The sequence below is a fragment of the Hemitrygon akajei genome, unplaced genomic scaffold, assembly GCF_048418815.1.
Source record: "Hemitrygon akajei unplaced genomic scaffold, sHemAka1.3 Scf000076, whole genome shotgun sequence".
Classification (NCBI taxonomy): domain Eukaryota; kingdom Metazoa; phylum Chordata; class Chondrichthyes; order Myliobatiformes; family Dasyatidae; genus Hemitrygon; species Hemitrygon akajei.
In genome coordinates this window covers 3,933,602-3,949,808 of record NW_027331962.1, presented here as the reverse complement: position 1 = coordinate 3,949,808, position 16,207 = coordinate 3,933,602, and the positions used below count along the sequence as shown (strand labels likewise).

General features: G+C 44.5%; 1 protein-coding gene across 1 annotated transcript in view; it reads left to right on the top strand.

The window, feature by feature from the left end:
* LOC140722379 (NACHT, LRR and PYD domains-containing protein 3-like) overlaps positions 1-14,259 on the top strand; it is a 28,757-nt gene extending 14,498 nt beyond the window's left edge. Inside the window, exons 4-7 of the mRNA XM_073037132.1 lie at positions 1,452-1,623; positions 1,729-1,794; positions 12,807-14,144; positions 14,249-14,259. Of these exons, the coding sequence (XP_072893233.1) occupies positions 1,452-1,623; positions 1,729-1,794; positions 12,807-14,144; positions 14,249-14,259 (1,587 nt within the window). The remainder of the gene's footprint in view (positions 1-1,451; positions 1,624-1,728; positions 1,795-12,806; positions 14,145-14,248) is intronic.
* Positions 14,260-16,207: the final 1,948 nt, after the last annotated feature.

Sequence of the window (16,207 nt, the reverse complement as noted above, 5' to 3'; positions counted from 1 at the left end):
ACACTCTCAAATATCTGGCACGTTCTAGTGTTTTTACAGTGAGGACTGACGATAAAATGCCGACCAATATCTTCCGGCATTTCCTTGTCCCCTGACAGTACCTCTCCACTGTCATTTTCAAGCAGCCCAATATCCACTCTCCTCTCTTTCAATCTTCATATATCAGATGGACGTTTTGGTAAGCTATTTTACATTATTCTCTAGCCTACCTTCATATTTCATATTTTCTCTATTTACGGCTTTTTAATTGCCTTCTGTTGGTTTGGAGAAACATCCCAGTCCTCCAGCTTTCTACTATATTTTGTAATTTTCTGTGCCCTCTCCTTTGCTTTTGTGCTGCTTTGACTACCTCGTCAGCCACGGTTGATCATCCTCCCTTTAGAATAATTCTTCATCATTGTGATAATTTGTCCTGCACCTTCTGAATTGCTCCGAGAAAAATCAGCCATCCCTGCTCTGTTATTGCTCCTGTTAGTGTCATTTTCGAATTTATTATTGCCCAGCTCCTCTCTCATGTCGAGGTAATTCCTTTATTCAACTGTAGCACTGATACCTCTAACTTTACTTTCTCCCTTTCAACCTGCTGGCTGAGTTCTGTTATTTTATGATCACTGCCTCTTAAGAGTTTATTTAGTTGAAGCTCCCTAATCAAATCTGGTGCAATACACAACACAGACTCCAGATCCGTCTTTCGTATAGTGGGCTCAACCATAGGCTTCTCTCAAAAGCCATCTCATAGGCATTCTATAAATTCCCTCACTTGGGATTCAGCACCGACCTGATTTTCCAAAGCTACCTGGATATTGAAACTCCCCGTGACAATTTTAGCATTGACTTTTTTCCATGCCTCTTCTCTCCCCCGTTGTAATTTGTAGCCCACATCCTGGCTACTGTTAACATGCCTGTATATAATTTCCATCAGGGTCATTTTACCTACGCAGTTTCTTAACATCCTCATCGTCTAATCCGATATCACCTCTTTCTCAGGACTTTTCATTTTTGATGACAGCAGCTTCGACCCAACACTTTCACCTACCTGCGTATCCTTTCGATTCAATATTTATCCTTGGTTTTAAGCACCCAACTATAAACTTTTGTCAGCCACGATTCAGTGATGCCCGCCATCCATTTGTTTTTGCTCTCTCTCTCCCCTCTCTCCCGTTCTTGTTGTCACATCTTGTTGATGTAATGCTGCACATTGACAGATCGAAGAAATTAATCACATTGCATCTACTGCAGGGTGTCAGGAAATCCTTATTCTTACACACTATTGATTTAGAATTTCCTTCAGTTACTGTTTCTCTGTTAATGACTGAACCCAGAGAGGATGAGGCAACAGCCCAGTGACTGCATCTGTTCTGAAGCTACCCGGGCCATGAACAGATACTTTCCTGCACATTCTCCATGTCTGTCTGTCTGCTCCACAATAAGTCCATTGTTTCCTTTTGTAGAAAGTCACTGAACTGACAGAGAAGGGAAACCGGACAGAGAGTTCCAGACTCTTCCTCAGTTTGGTGAATGGCAAAGGCTCCCAGGCCCGGAGGGCGATGTGGGAATCCTTTCTGATGTGGAGGACTGAGTTACCGAAGTTGGACAGAATACTGAGGGAAATACAGGAACTCGGTATGTTAAAACCACGCACTAAACACAAAGGCACGTTGAGATAAACATTTTAGTTATTTTAATTATTTTAGCTCTGTTTCCATGGATTTTTTTATATTTAAACAGGTCCTGATCCACAGGAATACATGAACACCGGCCAAGGTTTATCTGAATTACCCACTCAGCTGATAGGTGAGAGATCAAATGCACAGTTCAAACCACATCTCAAGTGTTAGTCTGTGACTTGGCAAAACCTGGGAATCAAAATTAGCCATTAATCATTCTCCGATCTCTGGATTCAAGTAACAATTCAAAGAATCTCTCTTTGCAACCTGAATATTCTACATTGTATTTTTCTATTAATCCAGATGTTGGTTCTGATGAAGCCTTCACTCCAGGTCCTAACGCTCTGGGAATCCCTACACACCCTAGGCAGGCTCCTGATACTCTGTATGACCCAGTCGAGGTGACTTTTCTATCTTCAGACCTTTCATCTTCCAAGCCCCTTATCCTTTGTAATAGTACTACACGCAATTCTGTTTGCTGATGTTCTTTACCTTTTGGAATTCTGCCAGTGACTTGGACAGAGTGTGTCTGGCATTTCCTTTTCACCCGTTACTGCAACTACAACAGCAGTTTCTAGTGGTCCGATATCGACCCTCTCCCTTTTTCCACTTTTTATATATCTGGGAAAGAAAAAAAAATGTTGGTATCCTTTCTTATATTATTGACCATTTCCTTGCATTTCCTGCACATTCATGTATAACTAGGAGCATCTATAACATAGTTGCCTCCGACATGACCCTAGTCACTAGACTCTAGACACTAGAATACTACAGCACAGTACAGGCTCTTCCGCCCTGGATGTTGTGCCGACCCATATATTCCTTTAAAAAGAGTACTAAACCCACAGTACCCCGTGACCCTCTATTTTTCTTTCATCCATGTGCCTGTCCAAGAGGTTCTTAAATACCCTTAATGTTTTAGCATCCACCACCATCCCTGGCAAGTTGTTCCAGGCACCCACAACCCTCTGTAAAAAACTTACCCCTGATGTCTCCGCTAAACTTCCCTCCCTTAACTTTGTACATATGCCCTCTAATGTTTGCTGTTGGTGCCCTGGGAAACAGGTACTAGCAATCCACCCTATCTATGCCTCTCATAATTTTTTAGACCTCTATCAAGTGCCCTCTCAACCTTCTACGCTCCAAAGAGAAAAGTCCCAGCTCTGCTAACTTTGCTTCACATGACTTGTTCTCCAAACCAGGCAACATCCTGGTAAATCTCCTCTGCACCCTCTCCATAGCTTCCACATCCTTCCTATAATGAGGTGACCAGAATTGAACACAATACTCTAAGTGCGGTCTCACCAGAGATTTGTAGATTTGCAGCTTGGCCTCTCTACTCTTGAACTCAATCCCCCTATTAATGAAGCCTAGCATCCCATAGGAGTTCTTAACTATCCTATCAACCCGTGCAGCGACCTTAAGGGAGGTATCGATTTGAACCCCAAGGTCCCCCTGTTCATCCACACTCTTAAGTAACCAACGATTAAACTTGTACTCAACATTCTGTTTTGTCCTTCCAAAATGCGTCACCTCACACTTATCCGGATTGAACCCCATCTGCCACTTTTCTGCCCAAATCTGCACCCTTTCTATATCCTCTTGTAACCTTCGACAACCTACAGCTCCATCCACAACTCCTCCAATCTTCATGTCATCCACAAATTCACTCACCCATTCTTCCACCTCTACATCCAGGTCATTTATAAAAATCACAAATAGCAGGGGTCCCAGGACAGATCCCTGCGGCACTCCACTAGTCACCGACCCCCAGGCAGAATACTTTCCTTCCACTACTACCCTCTGCTTTCTTCCTGTAAGCCAATTTTTTATCCAAACAGCCAAGGTTCCACTTATCCCATGCCTCATGATTTTCTGGATGAGTCTCTCGTGAGGGACCTTGTCAAATGCCTTGCTAAAATCCATGTAGACCACAACTACTACCGTACCTCCGTCAATTGCTTTTTGTTACCGCTTTAAAAAACTCAATTAGCCTCGTGAGGTACGACCTACCCTTCACAAAGCCATGTTGACCCAGACGGTAAATTCCAGGCACCCACAACTCTGTTAAAAAACTACCCACAATTGCTGTAAATTTACCCCATCTCACCTTAACCAAATGCCCTCTGGTATTAGACACCAGTCTTACGTAAAAATAAACAAACAAAATGCAGGCTGATGCCCCAAGCTCTTACCTCTCAAACTTGTACACCTCAGTCAGATCTCTATTCTAACTCCAGAATAAACAAATCAAGTTTATCAAACCTCTACTTGTAGCACATGCCACCGAACCCAGGCAACATCCTGATGAACCTGTTCTGCACCCTCTCCAATCCTTCCAAGAGCTGGACAATCAGAAGTGAACACAATACTCCAGATGCTCCCTAAAACCATAAGACCTAGGAGCAGAATTTAGCCATTCGGCTCAGTAAATTTGCTCTTCAATTACTCTCTACCCCATTATCCCAGTAAACGTTGACACTCTTCCTAATCAGGAACATATCGACCTGCATTTTAAATATATCCAAGGAAGTGTCTTCCTCAGCCGTCTATGACAATAATTTCACAGATTCACCACCCGCCAGCCAAGACATTTCTCCCAGTTTGTGTCCCTGGCAGCCAGGACAATTCCCCACAGTTCTCAAGCATGTTAATATTCTGTATGAGCCTCCCATGTGGGACTTTGTCAAACACTCTACCAATATACAAGTAGACAATATCCATGTGTGACTGCATCCATCACCTTTGTCACCTCCTGGAGGAACTCAATCAAGCTGGCAAGACACAAACCCGAACCAAAGCCTTGCTACTGAACCCCAAACCACCTCATACATCCTCTCTGTCATACTCCCATGGGGCAGAACATATAAAAGGCTGAAGGTCTGTACCACCACCCTCAATGACAGCTTTATTCTGCATTTATAAGACTACTAAATGGTCACCTACTATGTTATTATTGGCTCTTAATAATAATAAGACAATTTTATATCTAAAATTATAGCATCGTACATCTCGTAACGAACAACAACTCAGATAACAACTTAGATAACCACAATATACTCACAGGAGAGCAGACAGAATACCGTTCGGGTTTGAACAACAGATAACAGATTATCTAACTCTATTTCAAACCCTGTGGAAAGCAGAAAACTTTCAGTGTTATATTGTCAATCAAAAAAAAAACACATCTGATTCTGTTCCTCGTGTTTAAGAGAAGTTCCAAATATATATAAAATTCATACAATACTTGTGAAATTTCTACAGCTGGTGAAACATTCGCGTAAAATAATCATCCTATTAACAACCACAGAGGAACAACGACCACTATCAAAATAAATGGAGGGATTTTCCAGAGTGACTCACTAAGCCCACTATGGTTTTGTCTAGCTTTAAGCCCACTCATAATTTACTGAAACAGATAAAAATCAGGTATCTAATCAGAAAAATATATGAACTATACCTTGACACAGCTATACATTGATGATTTGAAATTATTTGCTCTTGCAGCAGTAAAGCTGAAACAAATAATTCAAATAATGGAACTAATTTCCAAATATATAAGCATGAACTTTAGACTAAGAAAGTACAGAACATGATTAAACATAAAGAAAGGTGCAATAGAGCCGGTAGAATATCAAACAGAGCATCGGGATGCAGTGCAACAGAATATGAAACGGATATTTAGGATACCAATAAGCAAAGAAAATAGATCATCGTGTGATAAAGGAAAACCTTCCAACAAAATTTACTTCAAGGCTGAAGAAAATCTGAATTTACTGCAAGGCTGAACAAACTTTGAATTTACATCCAGGATCAAGAAAATCTGCCAAACAGAGCTGAACAGTAAAAATATAACGAAGGTGGTAAACACTCACTGTGCCCATATTGACGTATAATTTTGGTAAAATATCCTGGTCTGAAACAGATCTGGAAAATATGCAAAACAATAAGAACTTAAATAGCAATGTCTGGAAAACACCATGTGCACTGGAGTGCACTTGGATTGATATGAACGAGGACAGTATGAGGATGATGAATAACAGATCTAAAAAAATGAGACAACAGCCACATAAAAATTTTCAGGATCAGGGTTAATATCATGGACACATGTCGTGAAAATTGTTTTTCTGCGCCAGCAGCACGATTACAGTAAAGTGTGTGCAGTGAGTCTGTATTTATGTATACAATTGTGGAAATAGAATTGTATCAGCGTGAATTAATCAGTCTGATGGCCTGGTGGAAGAAGCTGTCGCGGAGCCTGTTGGTCCTGGCTTTTAAACTGCGGTACCATTTCCCGGATGGTAGCAGCTGGACCAGTTTGTGCTTAATGAGTCTTGGGTCCAGAATGATCCTTCGGCCCATTTTTACAGAGTGAGTACAGAGAGCTTGGTAGGAAGTTGAAAAACAGGAGATAGAGGGTAGTAATCTCCGGATTGCTGCCTGTGCCACGTGCCAGTGAGGGTAAGAGTGCGATGCTCTGGCAGATGGACACGTGGCTGAGAAACTGGTGTAGGGGGCAGGGTTTCAGATTTCTAGATCATCGGGAACTCTTCAGGGGCAGGTGGGACCTGTACAAGAGAAACGGGTTACACCAGAACTACAAGGGCACCAATATACTTGCAGGGAGGTTTGCTAGTTTTATTGGGGAGGGTTTAAACTAGATGGGAACCAGAGTGCCAGAGTAGACAGTGGAATGGGGGTAAAAATAAATGATGTTGGTAGTTCATGCAAAGTCACAAATAGCAAGGTTGTGTGTGCTGGTAATATTCCTCTGAGGTGTGTATATTTCAAAGCGTGGAGTATTGTGGGAAAGGCAGACGAGCTGAGGGCCTGGATTGACACATGGAATTATGGCATCATAGCCATTACTGAAACTTGGCTACAGGAGGGGCAGGACTGGCAGCTCAATGTTCCAGGGTTCCGATGTTTCAGACGTGATAGAGACAGAGGGATGAAGGGTGGGTGGTGGCTTTGCTAGTCAGGGAAAATATTACAGCAGTGCTTCGGCAGGACAGATTAGATGGCTTGTCTACTGAGGCCATATGGGTGGAGCTGAGAAACAGGAAGGTATGACCACATTAATAGGGTTGTATTATGGACTACCCAATAGTCAGCGAGAATTGGAGGAGCAAATCTGCAAAGAGATAACAGACAACTGCAGGAGACAGAAATTTGTGATTGTAGAGGATTTTAATTTTCCACACATTGATTGGGACTCCCATACTGTTAAACGTCTAGATGGGTTAGAGTTTGTAAAATGTGTTCAGGAAAGTTTTCTAAATCAATATATAGATGTACCAACTAGGGAGGATGCAATATTAGATCTCCTATTAGGAAATGAGTTAGGGCAGGTGACGGAAGCCTGTGTAGGGGAACATTTTCGTTCCAGTGATCATAACGTCATTAGTTTCAACTTGATCATGGATAAAGATAGATCTGGTACTCGGGTTGACGTTCTAAACCTGAAAAGGGCCAAATTTGAAGAAATGAGAAGAGATCTAAAAATCGTAGATTGGGACAGGTTGTTCTCTGGCAAGGACGTGATTGGTAGGTGGGAGACCTTCAAAGGAGAAATACAGAGAGTAAAGGAGGGAGCTTAGGACACAGCCCTGAGGGGCTCCTGTGTAGAGGGGCAGAGGTGAGGGAGCCCACTCTTACCACCTGCTGGTGATCTGACAGGAAATCCAGGACCCAGCTGCACAAGGCAGGGTGAAGGCCGAGGTCTCTGAGCTTCTTGTCAAGCCTGGAGGGAATGATGGTATTGAATGCTGAACTGTAGTCTAATAACATCATTCTCACATAAGCATCCCTCTTCTCCAGATGTTTAAGGAGGTGTGCAGAGCAGTGGCTATTGTGTCATCTGTTGATCGGTTGTGTCGGTAGGTGAATTGTAGGGGGTCCAGTGTGGGTGGTAACAAGCTGCAGATACAGTCCTTGACCAGTCTCTCAAAGCATTTGCTTATTATTGAGGTGAGTGCGACAGGACGCCAGACGTTCAGGCACGTTGCCTTAGTTGTTTTAGGTACAGGAACAATGGTGGATGATTTGAAGCAGGAGGGAACTCTACACTAGGAGAGGGTGAGATTAAAAATATCCGTAAATACACCTGCCAGTTGTGTCGAGCGCATCCTGAGTACCCGCCCTGGGACGCCGTCCGGTCCCGCAGGCTTGCGACTGTCCACTCGTTGGAAACACCTGCGAACTTCAGCCTCAGAGATGACCAATGTGTAGGTCGCTTTGTCAGCTCTCCTCGGGTCTCAGTGTTGGCGATATCGAACCGAGCGTAAAGAGACTTAGATCCTCTGGGAGACAGGCAGCGATGTTGGCAGCACCACTGCACTTAGCTCTGAAGTCTGCATTGGGGTGCAGAGCTTGCCATAAGCTGTGTGTGTTGTTGGTGGAAAGCTGTGCCTGAATACGATCTCTGTATTGTCGTTTCGCTGCCTGGATGACTTTGCACAGATCGGAGCTGAATTTCTTGAGCTCCTGCTGATCACCGGCAATGTAAGCAGTCGGTCACACAGCAAGTGCTGTTCACACGGAACTGTTGACACTAATTTTGTGGTTTGGGAAGTCCTGACTGATTTCTGAAGGAAATCATCCCCACTCTGTGACAATAACACACAACTGGGGGATGTTGTTATTACACAGCTGTGATAATAACAGCCGGGAAGTCCCTTGGCAGCCGGAAAGGTTTACACAGCAGCACCAGGTACTCCAGATCCGGGGAACAAAAGGGTTTGAGGGCATGGACATTCCGGGGTTCCACCAAGCATTAATGATCATGAAACATACCCTAAATCCTGTTCTCTTCCCAAATAGGTGTGTGTGTGTGTGTGTGTGTGTGTGTGTGTGTGTGTGTGTGTGTGTGTGTGTGTGTGTGTGTGTGTGTGTGTGTGTGTGTGTGTGTGTGTGTGTCTGTGAGGGGGGGTGGTGGTACTGGATGACGACACGATTGTTGGTGACGGTAGGGGCCAATTCTGGATCTGTGGACTCAGGAGCAGTTGGGACAGAGGGACAGCTGGGATGCAGGCGCTTGGGTAGTTGGATCCTTCTTGCATCCCCTCTTCTTTTCAGCAGTCGCTCTTCTGGGTTCCTCAGAATTCCTGGCTTTTCCGTGGATCAGCGCCTGTCACTAGTTGACCTCCATATTTACCTGAGAGAGCCTCTGCTTAACTTGGTCCCTGTACCTCCTGCGTGGGGCACCACGATCTCTCTTGCCCTGAAAGAGTTCTCCGTAGAGTACTGCTTTCGGTAACCTGGAGTTATCCATGCGAGACATGTGTCCTGTCGGATGGTGGATCTGGCTGAGCAGCGAAGTGGCTTCAGGGCCTGGAAGTTGAACATATATAGCTGTGCATGTCTGTGTGATTATATGAAATATTAAACTAAATAAGTAGTGCAGAAATAGAAATAAAAAAGCGATTAATGAGTCACTATCGATGGGTTCAATGTCCATTCAGAAAGTGGATATCAGAGGAGAAGTTGCTCCTGAATCGTTGAGTGTGCGCCTTACTCCGTTCCTCGTGAACCAGACGGTGACGCAGCCAGTTACAATGCTCTGCAAGTCACACCTGTAGAAATATTCGAGTGATGCTGGAAACTCCTGATGAAATATAGCCACTGTTGTGCCTTCTCTGTAGTTGCATCGATATATTGGGTCCAGGTTAGATACATGGAGATATTGACAGCCAGGAATTTGAAATTGCTCACTCTTTCCACATCAGATCCCTCTGTGAGGACTGGTGTGTCGTGTTCCCTCATCTCGCCTTTTCTGAAATTCACAATTAGCTCTATTGACACATTGTCATAACGCAAGCAGGATTCAGCACTCCATACACGCATATGCAAATCTGATAAGGGGTACACATCACTGAACGTAAATGAAAGCATAACCCATAAAAATGAAGAAACTATCATAATAGTAGAAAACGTTAACCAATGGGAGAGTCTGACTCCCCACGGAGGACATACACACGATCTGAGCCGATTAGATGTCGACAAGGAAGCGTCGAGCCCCTGGCTCAGAGTTGGATACCTCTTCCCAGAAACAGAAGGGATCATTGTAGCAATACAGGACAAGGTTGTTGACACATGTAGTTATCAATAATACAGAATAAACGACTAATAGGTCCAAGACGATATATGCTGAAAATTATAAGAGAAACTACAACCAATCCGAATTTACAAGATCCTGCAGTAGTTCAACTGAATCTCATTACTTGCACAAGCACAATAAAATGGCGGACAACATTCACAAAAACATTGCTTAAACTACAACTGATGAAAAACACCATAATTTACTAAACGTACAAGCCTCTTCCATTTTTAGAGTTAGAGTCCTTCATATCATACTGCGTACGATCATTATTTCAGATAGGATAATACATGATCTGCGTTCGGATGTAATTTTACAGGATAAACAAGCAAAAGCAACTTTTTAAATATATATAGCCATTCCAAACACACATAACTTACAGAAATGAACTAGTAAAAAACAATACCAGAAATATGTTGAATTGAGAGGGCAAAATGAAAGACTATGGAACACGAACAGGATATTATTTATCCCAATCGTAATATCAATAACTGGTATCGTCCTAAAGGCTTTACAGAATAGTATTAATAAATTAGGCCCACACAGCGATACTTGTGTAAATCTTCGAAAACCCATAACACTATACACCACGAGAATAGTCTGAAATCTCCTATCAATTGAGACATGAGTGTGCTTGGCTATGCCTGTACCTCAAGTTTTACCAGTTTAGGCTAAGATGATGATGATGATGATGATGATTAATAATAATAATAATAATAATAATAATAATGTTGACTTATTTATAAAGCACCTTTCATCCAGACGATGCCGTTCAAACCGCATCACAACGGGATAAAGTACAAACTAGAAAATAAAAGACAATGTGTCAGTCCTAATATACACCTCAGACGTCTGCACAGTACTGTAGTTTAAGGTGTTGAATTCTACAGTTTTGGAACATAGTCCCAAAAAAACTCAACACTGACCTCCCAATGATCCTTTGGCCTTCTACCTTATCGTCTGCCTGCACTGCATTTTCTCGGCAACTGAAACACTGTTTCCCTGAACTATTCTGTTCCATGTTTCCTTGTACAACCTCATTGCACCGATGTGATGTAATGATCTATTTGGGTCGCATGCAGAAAAGTTTTCCATTTTACAGAGGTGCATGTCACAATAATAAACCAATTTACCGATTCATTGTCAATAATACAGCGCCCCTTGGTTGCTTAAGATTGTTATAACCGGGTGGGAGGGGGGGTGACAGTGCGGATGAGCTGCCACGACCTATTAAATGCTCCCAGTGGCGAGTAGCCTCTGTCCAGCTCTTGGCCTTCACGTGCGGTTTAGCCACTAATCCCGGTGGAAGCGTTTCTTCCCACAGGAGAAGGGGCAGAGGTGGGTTACTGGTGCCTTACAACCAGTCGCTTTGGGCAGATGAGGCTTGTCGGCAGTGATTGGCAGCTCACCCAGGAACAAGAAAACTCTGATCTCAAAACTCCACTGCCTTGTAGCTGTAACCCCTCATGGGGAAGAGTTTGGGAGTAAACCCAGTGGGAAAAGCCTGGAGCTGGAGTCCCTGAGTCAGTGTTAAATGGTGTTCAACGCAGACTGGCATCTCCTGCGACACCTCTGGTGCCAAGCTGTGTCAGTCTCTGCCGTTCCTTTGTGTACATCAGATGCATGGAGAGAGGGAGCTTGCTACATCGGCAGAAGCTTCCTCTCCATATCGGAGTGTCCCGGCTTGCAGGGGCAGGACATCCATGGTCGACTCTGACAGACGGAGGCCTCATTAGACAGCGCCCCATACCCCCACAGCAAGACTGATGAGTAGCAGTTGCCAAGACCTCACCACCCTCTCCCACAGACACGATGTACATCACTGAGACAGACCCTTGTGGCTTCTTCCATTAACACAGATTCCATCTTTCCACCAATCCTCCATCACTGCAATTGAAAACGACCCATTTTCATTCCTGTCATTCCAATGGGTTATCGATCCGCAACTTCACTGTGAATTTCCCCCAGGCGCTGCCCGACTTGAGTATTTCCCGCGTATTCTGCCTCTGTTTTGATGCAAGAGCAGTGGACACCTGTGACTCCCCAGTGTGTAGATTGGCCAAAATGCATAGTGTCCTGCTCTCCATAGTTCCACACCAGATCAACATTAACATCCTCTGTTAATGATGCAAACAATGCTTTAAATATAGTGAAATGTTTTTGTAACGGGAGTGCAGTCAGGACTGCAATAGGATATTCAAGATTCAAAAAATTTATTGTCGTTCCAACCGTACATCAGCTCTGCAGGGCAGAATGAGACAGCGTTTCCCAGGAGCAGTCCAATCATAACATAACAAACGCAACACTAAATAATAAACACTACAATAAATAATAAAACACAACAGCCACATGTCGCTTTAAATCAAGTTGTAAGTGCCCAGTGCAAGTTAGAAGCGTCCAAAGCAGAGTCAGGTAGAGCAGCTATTTAGCAGTCTGACTGCCTGTGGGAGGAAGCTGTTTAGTAGCCTTGTGGTTTTAGTTTTGATGCTCCTGTACCGTTTGCCTGATGGCAGAAGAACAAACAGTTCATGGAGAGGGTGTGAGGGGTCTTTAATGATGTACCGTGTCTTCTGGAGGCATCAAATCTGAAAGAGGTCTTGGACAGAAGGTAGGGAGACCCCAATAACCTTCTCTGCTCCCCTAACCACCCCCTGCAAGGCTTTTTTTGTCAGCAGCGCTGCAGCTGGAGTACCAGGTTGTGATGCAAAAGGTCAGCACACTCTCAACCACGCCTCTGCAGAATGTAGTTAAGATGTTAGTGGGGAGTGTTGCTTGTTTAAGCTTCCTCACAAAGTACAATCAGGGGAATGTTCACCTTCACAAATAACTAGAACCAGAACATGAGGATTGGACATTTTCCGGGACATCCATTGCTGTCAATTCCGTGTCTGTGAACAGAATTTTACTTTCTGTCCTAATATCCATGGAAGCATTGAATTTATTCATGTAATCTCAAACACTGAATGCTGAAATACCATTATAAAGTTATTTGTCAGATGAGCCATTTAACGTTTTGAGTATGTTCTCTGTTCCCATGGAAGATGTTCAACAGAAACACAAGGAGACTCTGCGGGCACAAACTGAAACCCTGAGAGTGAACACGATCCTGATGACGGAGAAGGTGAAGGTTTTCCAGCTGGCTGATCGATACGCTGAGCTCACGGTCATTTCTACTGTTCGAGATCGGACACTGGTGGAACATGAGCTGCTGGCAAGAGGCAGAGACCATGAGGATTATAGAGAGAAACAACTCCGCAGTCAGCTGGAAAAAATCCGTACTGATCAGTTATTCCAGAGCAGCTTTTCCCGGAGTAAATCCAAATCTGGGAGTTCAGCAGCAGTGGCCGGAGTCCCGGGGATCGGGAAAACAACGATGGTACAAAAGATTGTTTATGACTGGGCCATGGGGAAAATATACCAACAATTCCAGTTTGTCTTCAGTTTCAAATTCCGAGATTTAAACACCATTAATTGTAGAATAAACCTGAGGGAACTGATTCTGGATCAGTATCCTTACTTTGGGAATTTCCTGAGAGAAGTCTGGAAGAACGCAGAGGGATTACTGTTTATATTCGATGGTTTAGATGAATTCAAACACAAAATCGATTTTGCGGACAGTCGGAGAGATACAGAACCCAAACACCAGTGCCCAGATCCCGAGTGGTGGTGTGAAGTGTCTGACATTGTGTACAGTTTAATCCAGGGCAAGCTGTTCCCAGGGTGTTCAGTGCTGGTGACCACCCGACCCACTGCGTTACATTTATTGGAAAAGGCAGAGATCGCTGTCCGGGCTGAAATCCTGGGATTTGTTGATAAGGAACGGAAGGAATATTTCATCAGACATTTTGAAGATCAGACGGTGGCCGAAGCTGTTTTCAATTATGTGAAGGAGAACGAGATCCTGTACACCATGAGCTACAACCCCTCCTACTGCTGGATCCTCGCTCTGGCACTGGGCCCCTTCTTCACACAAAGAGTCAGGGACCCACAGCGAGTTCCCAAGACCATCACCCAACTGTACACCTACTATATTTACAACATCCTGAAAAACCACGGCCGTGAGATTGAGAGACCCCGTGATGTGTTACTCAGGGTTGGTCAGATGGCCTTCAGAGGAGTGTTGGAGAAGAAGATTGTGTTTACAGATGGAGATTTGGTCAACTACAGTCTGCAGCCTTCCCAGTTCCTGACCGGGTTCCTGATGGAGCTTTTGGAGAGAGAGGATTCTGCCTGGAGCATGGTGTACACATTCCCACACCTCACCATCCAAGAGTTTGTAGCTGCAGTCGCACAATTCCTGAATCCACATCCCGGGGATATGCTGAAATTCCTCACTGAAGCCCACAACACGACAGATGGGCGATTTGTGGTATTTCTCCGTTTTGTTGCTGGTCTCTCCTCCCCAATGACAGCTCGGGGCCTGGAGGAGTTTCTGGGTCCATTTCCTAATGAAAAAACCTGCCGGGTGATTGACTGGGTGAAGGAGGAGGTTAAACGCCAGAGAGGAAACACATGGAGTGAGGCTGGTAAAAGGAGCTTCCTGAATACATTGCACTACCTGTTTGAGTCTCAGAATCGTGGACTGGCTCAGGCCACACTGGGATCTGTGAAAACACTTTCATTCAGTGGAATGACACTGACCCCGATTGACTGCGCAGTCCTGTCTCATGTCATCGGACTCTGTGATACAATAAAACACCTCGACCTGGAGAACTGCCACATTCAGTGTGAAGGAATCCAGCGGCTGGGACCCGGGCTGCACAAGTGCCAGGAGTTGAGGTAACTTGATTTATCTCTCACTCTGAACTGTGAAACTGTTCTATTGTGTCATTTCAATGTAAAGAGATTTGGGTTAAACTGTGATAAATCAGATTGTGAAGAATTGTGACAAATGACCAGGGGATCAGTCAGTAATTCCCCAAGGACAGGAGGGCTCTGTGGTTCCTTGTGAAGGGATGTTGGAGACTTCATCAGATCAGTGAACAACGACCATTGGTTTAATGGTAGTAAATCACAGGAATGGCCGTGTTTCCTGCTGCCTGTGACACGTCCATTGACAATGTTCCTTCTCACTGTTACTGACACCCAGACCGACACTGATTGCAGCAGGTGGGTCAGAGATTCACACCCCCTTCCCGGTGAGGGACAAGAGACCATCAGCAGACTGTCCCAGTGAGAAGGAAAGAAATAGCATTGTGAGATTGTCCTCCCCTGCCCTTGATAGTGTGTGACTTTGTTCACTACCAGATACACAGAGAGCGAGGCCGCATTTCCTCTGGGGCTCTGTTCAGACCCGACACACTCGTACAAAAATTTTCTGCATCCTCTCGTCTTGTAGGATTATCGTTTACCCTTGGAATTCTCGTGGGACTTTTTATCCCAATCCCCCTTCGATTCTTAGGGATCGCTTCCCCATCCCCATTCCTCCTGTGGGCTCTCTATTACCCTTCCCTCATCCTCCAGTGAAATGTCTTTTCCCCAGCCCCCTTCCAGCAGGATCTTTCTTCCCCATTCCTCTTCCTCCTGTGGGTTCTCACTTCCCCATTCCCTTCCCTCCAGTGGTATCCCATCCCAACCCCCCTTCCTCCTGTCAGATCTCTTTTCCCCATCCCCCATCCGCCTATGGGATCTCTCTTCGCAAACCCCCTTCATCCTGTGGGATCTCACTTCCCCATCCCCCTCCCTCCTGTTGGATCTCTCTTCCCCATTCGCCTTCCTCCTGTCGGATCTCTCTTCCCCATCCCCTTCCCCCTGTGGTATCTCTCTGCCCCATCCCCCTTCCTCCTGTCAATTCTCTTTTCCCCATCTCCCATCCTCCTATGGGATCTCTCTTCGCAAACCCCCTTCACCCTGTGATAGATAGATAGATAGATAGATAGATCGATACTTTATTCATCCCCATGGGGAAATTCAACTTTTTTTTCCAATGTCCCATACACTTGTTGTATCAAAACTAATTACATATAATACTTAACTCAGTAATAAATATGATATGCATCTAAATCACTATCTCAAAAAGCATTAATAATAGCTTTTTAAAAGTTCTTAAGTCCTGGCGGTTGAATTGTAAAGCCTAATGGCATTTGGGAGTATTGACCTCTTCATCCTGTCTGAGGAGCATTGCATCGATAGTAACCTGTCACTGAAACTGCTTCTCTGTCTCTGGATGGTGCTATGTAGAGGATGTTCAGAGTTTTCCATAATTGACCGTAGCCTACTCAGCGCCCTTCGCTCAGCTACCGATGTTAAACTCTCCAGTACTTTGCCCACGACAGAGCCCGCCTTCCTTACCAGCTTATTAAGACGTGAGGCGTCCCTCTTCTTAATGCTTCCTCCCCAACACGCCACCACAAAGAAGAGGGCGCTCTCCACAACTGACCTATAGAACATCTTCAGCATCTCACTACAGACATTGAATGACGCCAACCTTTTAAGGAAGTAC